General features: G+C 34.3%; 1 protein-coding gene across 1 annotated transcript in view; it reads right to left on the reverse strand.

The window, feature by feature from the left end:
- The window catches only part of LOC148950524 (adenosine receptor A2b-like), a 21,473-nt gene extending 17,554 nt beyond the window's left edge, over nucleotides 1-3,919 (reverse strand). Inside the window, exon 1 of the mRNA XM_089091886.1 lies at nucleotides 3,801-3,919. Within this exon, the coding sequence (XP_088948012.1) occupies nucleotides 3,801-3,919 (119 nt within the window). The remainder of the gene's footprint in view (nucleotides 1-3,800) is intronic.
- Between the last annotated feature and the right edge of the window lie 5,614 nt (nucleotides 3,920-9,533).

Consider the following 9,533-nt stretch of genomic DNA (forward strand, 5'->3'; position numbering starts at 1 on the left):
GTAGATGTAGACCGAATGTTAGATGTGTTTTTATTTCATCTAAGATACTTTTTAGGTTCGAAGGGTCCACTAAGTCGTATGATAAGGTTCTTCCAGTAAGGGCAAATAAGGCAAATTCAAATTTGCTAACATCAGTTGCCAGGTTGAGTAATGACATTGTCACTATGTCGAGTGATACCATGGTGAGGCTCGAATCGGAAATCACACGATCCACTTCGTTCTTCAAATAATTCATTATATTTACTGTCTTTGAGATTTTCTTTGAGATTGCCTCAATTTTGTCTCTTTGATAATTGACTATGCTGGCTTGTATTTTTTGGACATGTAAGGTCACGTTCATGGCTTTATTTAGTTTTCTTACGTTTTCCCTTAGGATATCCAGGTCTTCTTCAGTTGATAGACCAAATAAGCGTGAAGCCAATTCTCCTACAATTGGTATTAGACTAGCTGATATACGGTATTTGCTTTTTTGCAAAAATACTTCGACGATTCTTGTGGTACTTTGCTTTAACTTTTGTATTTCTGTATTGAATAATTCAAATAGTGCTTGCAGTCTCTGCCTATACAATATTAAGAAGGGTTGGTGAATTGATACGCTTAGGGTGTTTTTCTCATTTAGCCATGGTAATGATTCGACGTAATCTTTGGTTGGTTCATCGGCCAAGGCCAATCTGGCAAATGTATAATTGCCGTCAATTGTCCAACATTTCTCGGGTACGTATTTTTCTTTCTTTTTACTTTCAGAAAATTCCCTTTTCCTATCCGAATCGTATCCTTGAACTAATATAGTTTGTGTCTCGGTATGCAACACTGGGAGTCTAGCTCTTAAGTTTATATAAATCTTGCCAAAGGAGTGAGTCTTCGTAAATGTTGGTCCTGTGGACCTTGTCCATCTTGTAAACGTCATTGGTTTCAAATGCGTCAGGGTAACTAGTTTTTCTTGCGATAGTCCATTGAGTTTGATTAACTATGGCCTTGCATTGGGTGGGATGTCCGTTAGTGAGGGCTGTATTTCCTCTGTTCTTGTCTCGAGTTTGGGCGTGGTTGTCGTGGTATTTTTCTTTCTTTGTGGCTTGTCGATATTTTCCTTTTTTCCTTTTTGTGATACTTTCTTAGTAACGTTGCTCGCAGTATGATCTTGCCATAGTTGCTTAAGGTATGTCCATATGCTTGGTAATTCATTTAACATGGCGTAATTTCCAACATAGAGTTTATTTTTCTTGGAAGTAGTCAAGGAGGATCTTGTGGTAGATTTTATCGTAGTATGTTCGCTTATGGAACCGTCCACATTACTTAATGCTCCTCTCCTTCTGTTTTCTCTGTTGTTAGTTCCTAGAGCATTATCAATTTCTGCCATTTTCTTGTCAAAGTCATCTATTATGAATTTCTATTTTAGTCTAGGAATAATGGGGGGTAGGTCTCCCTTATTTTCCGTGTGGTGCATGTCTTTCGCTGACTGCAGGCTCTTGTCTGATTTTAAGAATTGGAATATAGTCCTTTAGTTCATTAGTATTTTTCTCTTGTCTCATTATTTGTTGAAACAGGGTTTTAAACGGTTTAGGATCCAGTTTCATAAATATTTTCCAGGCATTGTGACTTGCAAGTAACGAATTCTCGTGTTTGAAGATTATACCATGCTTTACGATATCTTGGGCTATAGTTTTGGCAACGAAGATTGTCATGAAATTTGTTAGCCACATCCTTTTCTCGCTGTTTCTGGAACTAATATGTCATTAAAAATAATATGGGTAGAATTCTTATGATTGATAATCGAATAAGAATTTAAATTCCTATTATATGAAAAATTTATTTTTTTCATCGGGGAAATTAACAAGGTGAAATTAAGATTCGTAATGATAGAATTAATTGACTGCTTATGGTACACATACGGCTGATTGTTAGGTTCGGGGGTAGTTATTTTGGATGATTTCATTCAGGAATTTTTCTTTTAACGAAAAGGGTGTGTGGGTTGACTTTGATTTATAGCGCACCAAATTATTTCAATAGAGAAAGTTTTATTAATTTTTGGTTGCTTTTAATTTTGATTCATTGGTTTTTATTCTTTTAAATATAATTTCTTTTCTTTTCGCACTATATATTACGCTTTTTGGATTGTAGAGATATTGTTTGTAGTATTTTATTTCTTGGAGTGGGTCATGTTCAACTTGATATTTTACGCAGTTTGAATTTCCCTCAATTTTATAAACTATTTTTTGTTTTCTGCATTTGTTTAGAAGCAATAAATCTATCTGACATAGACCCTTAACATACCAGTACCTAACTTTATATTGTTTTTGCAATTTTCTTATCTCATGTTGTATATATAGGGGATACTTGCCCTTTCTGCCATTATATTATATACCCAATTTCCCTCTCGCGGGTCGATACTTGGGTGTATTTGCTAAACGTAGTCCGAAACTATATGATCCTATGTTGTATTCCGTTAAATCATATTTGACGTCCCATTTTTTCCCGGAGATTTCTTCCCCTGATTTACTCACAATAATAATGGCTACAGAGCATATCACATTTTCTTTTGCATGTTTTATAGTTATGAAGTCTGTGTCGATAATTGCCTCGCACATTGTTCTGAAATGAAAGGTAGTTTCTATTGACTTTTGTCTAATTTTTTATTCAAGATTAGTTACAATCATGGTTTACTCCAGGTCGAGGTCAAACTACCTTTTCGCCGGTATTTCTTGATACTCGGGTACTTATTCGTTCGACATAATTCGATGCTTCTAAAGCTCCATATTAACCAATAATGAATATCTACTTTTGAATGGAATGTAAGGCAACTTCAGGTCGAGGCTGAACTACTTGTTCACCGGTGCCACCTTGCACCTGGCTATTTGTGTATTCAAACGTAATTCGATTCTCTAATGTTCCAAACAGGCTTAAAAGTATTGAGACTTTCGAGAAACTACCTTTTTTTGTGTCAATTTATTAACGATGTATTTAAATCCTTGGATACTCACTCTCTGATTCATAGTTTTATAAAATATTAATACACTACTAGTTTATTCATATAATGCACTTTTTAAATAATAATAATCGATCTACATACACATAACACTTTAGATAAAATTGGAGGGCTCTTCTATTATTCGTTTTAATGTGATTTTGTATACATACAGTTTCTTCCACGGATATCGGCTTTTAATTTTAATATGGGTGCATCATCAGGTAACACCACCATTGAACTTAAGGATGTCAGCATATTGGCAAGTCGATAATTTTCCCATGGGGACACATTTGAGCTTATAAATTTGAGCTCAAATACTACGTTATTTTTACCGCTTTCAGGTGTATTCAAGTACATTAAATACACTAATAATTGGTTTGGGAGGTGCAGGCCCTCCAATGTGGCAGTTATTTCGTTCCTTCGCATATTTTGTCGAATGACTTTCCGACACAACTGAGATAATGACAGCGGGTCATTTATTATTTTCACTACGGAAAAACTTAAGTTTACGTGTGACTGGCAACAGCATAGTTGCTCGCACACAATTACGTCTAAGGCGGGAAATATTTTGATTCCAAAATTTTCGTATTGTTGGAAGAAGTTTAGGGTTGTTAAAGAATTGTAAAGAATTACATCTTAATAGTCTCTTGCGGTGATTTGAAAAATGGCGGATCCCGTTGAAGGGTTTATTGGATTTAGATACGTGTTATTTACACAATTGACGTATAAGGCCTTAAGGAAGCTTTCACCTTTTTGCATATGTCCTTGGTCTATTAGTATGGAGAGAAATTTAACGGGCCAAACTGTAGTTATGTTGTTATCGTCTTGATCATACCAAATATCGTCGGCGATATAATCAGACAGTAAGCTATATTTTGTTGTTGGGATCCTTTGTAATAAAATTCGGAACGCCAAGTTGGGACTTAGTCTAGCGTGCTCGAGTGTTTTCGTCATTGTACGCGCACAAAAATTATAATGAACTAAGGTTGCCATTAATCTTAGGATTATTCTTTGTTCCAGGATTATTCTTTGAGATTTCAGAAGATAATGTAGTGTTGGACAGTCGAGATTTTCCACTATTCTGCTAAGTCCCCATTCTTTTAATAAATCATTAATGTTATCCACGCAATGACTTTTCTTGAGCTTCTATGAGGTTACATTTTCTAGTCTACGATTACTTAACTGTTGCTGGCTTGGGTATCTTATCATGGTTACTGTTTTTTTGAATTTATTCTATTAGATTTTAGGTTAATACTAGCAACGTACCGTATGGTTGTTTGTGTCGACGTTTCTCTTAACCAGTGGTCGACGGTTACTCACGTACCGTATCTGCAAATGTGTTATTATATAACATTAATTAATGATTACATAGTATGACTACATAGTAGTAATATGTTTTAGAAATATTTATGTTATGTTACAATATTTTAAGGTATAACAATGATTGCGTAATAGCAGTGCGTTTTCAATCTAATAATGTTTATCATAAGTTATTGGTGCTTACTTGGCCTTTTTAATTTTATGGTATTTAATTTTTTATTAGTATTTATGGGTTCCTTTTCCAGTTCGAGTTGTTTTTCGTAAGGAAATGTTGTTACAAAGATAGACCCAAATAGTAAAAGAACCATTGGTCTACCTCCGGAACACAACTCCCCCAGGATTGAGGTTCTCTGCCCATCTCTTTTGCCGATCCCTTTGAGCGGTTACTTTTGTTAGGGTCATTTTCCTGGTAGTAAAAGTAGTGTAGGGTAGTTCTTGCGGGGCAATTTTCATAGATGAGTTGATTTTCTCATGAGAGCTCCCCTGGTCAGACTGTAATGACCAATGGGATAAAACGCACCACAGGTCACAACAGTTGACCAGCGGGTCACCATGTTGTAGGGTCGTTTGATTTAACTGTAATTTATAACTTGTTACTATTTAGCAATCACTTCTTCTACTGTATAGTTGTCTCACATAGAGAGTTAGGGACCAAGGCGGTGGCAGAGGGATAGTAGACACCACTGCCGTCGCCATGACCACAACTCCCCACGACTGAGGATCCATCCATTCTTTAGTTATTTCTTTGTTACGTAATCACAACTCATATCTGTATAGTTGTTTTTCGTAGAGAGCCAGGGCCAAATTGAAACGGAAACGGGATGACAATGACACCACTCCCATTCGCCTGTGGCCACCGCTTCCTACGATTGAGGGTCCATTTGCTTAAGAATTTTGACGAAGAGGCAGTTATAGTACTTTCCAAGCGATTTCTTGTTGTGTAATCAAGTTTCATATTTTTGTAATCGTTTTTCAAAAGAAGGTGAGAGTCAAGTGCTTGCGTGGTGGGATAATATATACCACGCCCATCGTTGGCTCTGACCTCCTATGATCGGGGGTCCATCCGTTTTCACTATCTCGTATCCAATGGCTGTTTGAATTATTCCTCCTACATTACTTTCCAAGTATTTAATGGGGTTATTCGCTGATTATTTATTTATTTTGTTTTTATGAATGAGAATTGCCGTGTATATTTAGCTTTCATTACTTATCCCAAAAAAAATTATTGTTATTACCTCTTGAAATGTAAGGGGTATTCCTACTGATTTTTGGCACAATGTGTCTTTTACCTAGTTTTGAGTGGGTTACCGAGCTTAAATCGTTAAGGAACGGGCTCTAGCATATTTTACGCTAGCATATTTTAATTATTGCGAGAGCTAGCGATCATTTTGAAGGAGTTATAATTTTTTTTCTAAGATTTAATGTGGGCATTATATCCCTGTTGTTTATGCACATATATGAATACTTGGTAAATTCTCATACCCAACAATCTTTTAAGCATCCGTAGTTAACAATCTTTTAAATAATCTTATAAGCATCCGTAGTTATTGCGTACCCTTCCAACGTAAACAAATTTCATTACGACCGAAGTTTGAAAATATGAACTTATCTTCTAAGGCTATCGAAAATTAAGGCCTTAATACTTATTACAGGACAATAGTAAGCTATTAAGCGGTAAGGCATAAAGCAATAGTAAGCTATTAAACTGTAAGGTGTTTTTGTTTATTGTCACATTTTAGTCAGCTTTGATTAACGAGTTTTTTAAAGGGAGTTAATTTATTTTATAGTGAGGGCGGTTCTTCCTTAATTTCTTATTTTGATAGCTATTGTTCAAGTTGAATCGAATGAAGAGTTGTACTTTGATGTTTACTCAAATAATACCGTCAGAATACGTAGGAATAAACGCCTTATTTCAGGTCATTTCAGAATTACGCTAAAATTGGTTGAATACGAAGTCCAGTTAATGAGGAATAAGTTTTACAGTTCAAATGAATATTTCATCGATGTTTAATGTGTTGTATTATTCTGATTTAGTGGCGGAGATAGTGCCACGTGGCAGAGGTATTTATATGCGCGCGTGATATTGTCTAACAATTTTGTTAAACATGGCGTAAGGCATAAAAATTTAATTACCTCGTATTCCCTAAACGAAATTAAGATATATTTACGTTTTGTAGTGAACTTATTGGTGAATTAGAGTTAGTTTAGTCCCAATTTAAACGTAATAAGTTACAATAAACTGTAATCCTTTTGTCGCAAAATAATTGGAACTGCGACTGAAAGATATGGAAATTAAACTGTGCAAAACGCGGTATATAAAACTTAATTGTTTTATTTTATTGTGAAGTTAAAATCATTCGGTACGAGAAACTTATCTAGGCAACGGTTTCACAATATTGTAAAAGGAAGGCATCATTTTGCAAACATATAATATTTTAATCATAACTCTACTGGGCTATGTAGGGCACATCGTGTTTTTATATTCGGGATGAACAGACAGAAATCGGGTTGTTGGCCCGGTTTTTCGCCTTCAAATGTGCCAACAGCTGCGTTTAGTCTGGGATTTATCCCTTTGTATAGTCAATATCTATTAAGTCTCACCAATCTGCTTCTGTGGCAGAGATAGTGCCACATGGCAGATGTATAATATTACCTAAAATTTTGCAGGGATATGTATATGCGTTTGACTAGGCGTCTTGCATAAGGTATAAAAATTTATTTACTTTATATTATTTTAATCGTAAAATTAGCCCGCGTGACTATTTCTTATTCAGTTTAGCGTGGACTAGTCTTGTTTCCACAAGACTCAGATTTGTCATATTTTTCCAATTTTACAATTCTCTTTCCTTCTGTTTATAATTCATTTACGTAGTATTATGCTTTGACTCATTACTTTTCTGAGAGGAATCCGTTTGATTGGCCTACTCTGATTTCGTGGTGCCACACGTCAGTGCCACGAAGGGGCCATACGAAAGTGCCACGCGGCAAGGGGGGGGGTTCATACAATTGATTATAACATTACCTATATTCGCTGTTACTTTTTTTTAGTTGAATCGCGATATCTTACAAGTTTGAAGCTATCAGAGTGTTGTAATGGTTTTGGGGTGGCTTTTTTTTAATTTTTAAATTAATTTGTATATATTTTTAAATTAATTGGTATAGACCACATTTCAAAAAATCTAAGGAAAAATAACATTTACACTTATTATAGACCCAGAAAAACTATCAGGTCCCAAATTTATCTAGGTAAAGACCCTATCTCGATAGGTGAAAACTCAGGTGTCTACAGAATTCCTTGTTCGTGTGGTCTTTGGTATATCGGAAGAACTAATCAGCGACTAACAGATAGATTAACTCAGCATTCTAGTTCAATTAATAATACACTTAAAAAGCGGAAAAAACAGAAAATTTTGACTCTGCCCTTGCAGAGCACATTTTGAAAAACCAGACCATACTATTTTGTTTAATCAAGCTAGTCTTATTTCACATGATAAAGGTATTGTCCAGCACTACAGAGAAGCTGTTGAAATTTATAAATACCAACATTTAGGTCTAGCTTTAAACAGAGATTCCGGTGATTTAAGAATAAATGATTCATATTTCGGTTTTCTCAAAAGAGAAGCCGATACGTTAGTAATCCATGAAATAAACCTTGAACCACTTTCCCAGTCATCTAATCAAACTTAATCAAACGTGAACAACCCTTAGGTCTCAAAGGGTGTCTGCAAGAAATGCCTTAATTAAAATCCGAAATCAAATGACCTAGTTGTCCAACTTATTTAATTGCTGGTTCGTTTTGTTTTTTCGAGTGAATGAGTTGATTCCTTTGATTTTTCAGTTGCCCGCTAGTATCCGTCGATGGCAGTTCATGTTTTTTTTTGGATTTTGTTCAAATCGCGGATATTGGCGAATAACTAGCTTTTATGGTTGTTAGGTAGTTGGTTTTAATTCTTTTAATTTTTGGCTTTTATTGATACATCGTTTCGTTTCGCGCTGAAGAAGAGAGGCGTTTGTCCTCTCGAAATATTCGTTTTGTTTTTTCAGTATCTTCATTTGGCCTATCAAAACCCCATTTTTGCTCGTTTTTCTTTCTTTAAGGGATTTGATTTGAAGAGAAAGTTCTAGGGGTATTAAGCCTTATTCTTATATCTTCCAATTCAGGGTTATTCAAACGTGTCTCTGAACAAAAATTAAATTTTAACTTTGGGCCCTTGTTATAGTATGTTACAGGTGGTATGATTCTATTCACCTATTGATAAAATCTCGGCAATTTACGACTTCAGCTTTTGTTCGATTACATTAGAAACTATCTTTGATTCGTTGATACCTCGTATAAATGTTCGTTTTTCTTTTATTAACTTTAGTTCGGACTCATACGTGCCTTAGTGAATACATATTTTTTTGAACTCTTAAATAGCATGCATTTCGTAAAGTTTGATTTTCATGAATAAAATGCCGTTTACTATGTTACACTTCTTCTTTAGGGGATAAGGTTTAGCAAGGATAAAAGGCCGTGACTAGCTTATAAGGTTAGTAAAAATCTATTAAATACCGTGGTTCTTATTATGTGAGCGTTCATGAATTACGATAATTTTTGGAAGAATTTGCTTATTTGTACATTGATTGGTTAGTTTGTGATTAATCTTGGCTGCTAGTCTGTACATTGACAGGCCTATATTCGTGCAATTTTGACTTACTCGTCTGGACGACATGTTGCGGGACTTGCATCTTTTATGGGTTACGATATTTTAGGATTTCAACAATTGGTTTTTGGAAAGCTATTTCAGTAAACTGCCTGTTTATATATATATATATATATATATATATATATATATATATATATATATATATATTATATATATATATATATATATATATATATATATATATATATATATATATATATATATATATATATATATATATATATATATATATATATATATATATATATATATATATATATATATATATATATATAATATACTACTGATTCCTGGATTGTAAGCAAATAGTTTTAGTCGAGGCGATTCTCGCATTTGACTTATAGGTTTGTGATTATTTCTGAATTACGTTGCAAAATTCTTTCGAAAATTAAGTAACCATCTAGCCTAGAAAGATTTTTTTTTTCCTTATTCGTATTTTCTTAGGGTAGCTTCTTGTTATTCTAGTTGCGCGGTTTTACTTTTGATTGTTTCAATTCGTTTTAAGGCATTTTCAGCTAAATTTATTGATACAATTGCCAGGG

Source organism: Artemia sp. Qi Xiang Cuo, chromosome 7 (assembly GCF_049724085.1).
Source record: "Artemia sp. Qi Xiang Cuo chromosome 7, ASM4972408v1, whole genome shotgun sequence".
Lineage (NCBI taxonomy): Eukaryota > Metazoa > Arthropoda > Branchiopoda > Anostraca > Artemiidae > Artemia > Artemia sp. Qi Xiang Cuo.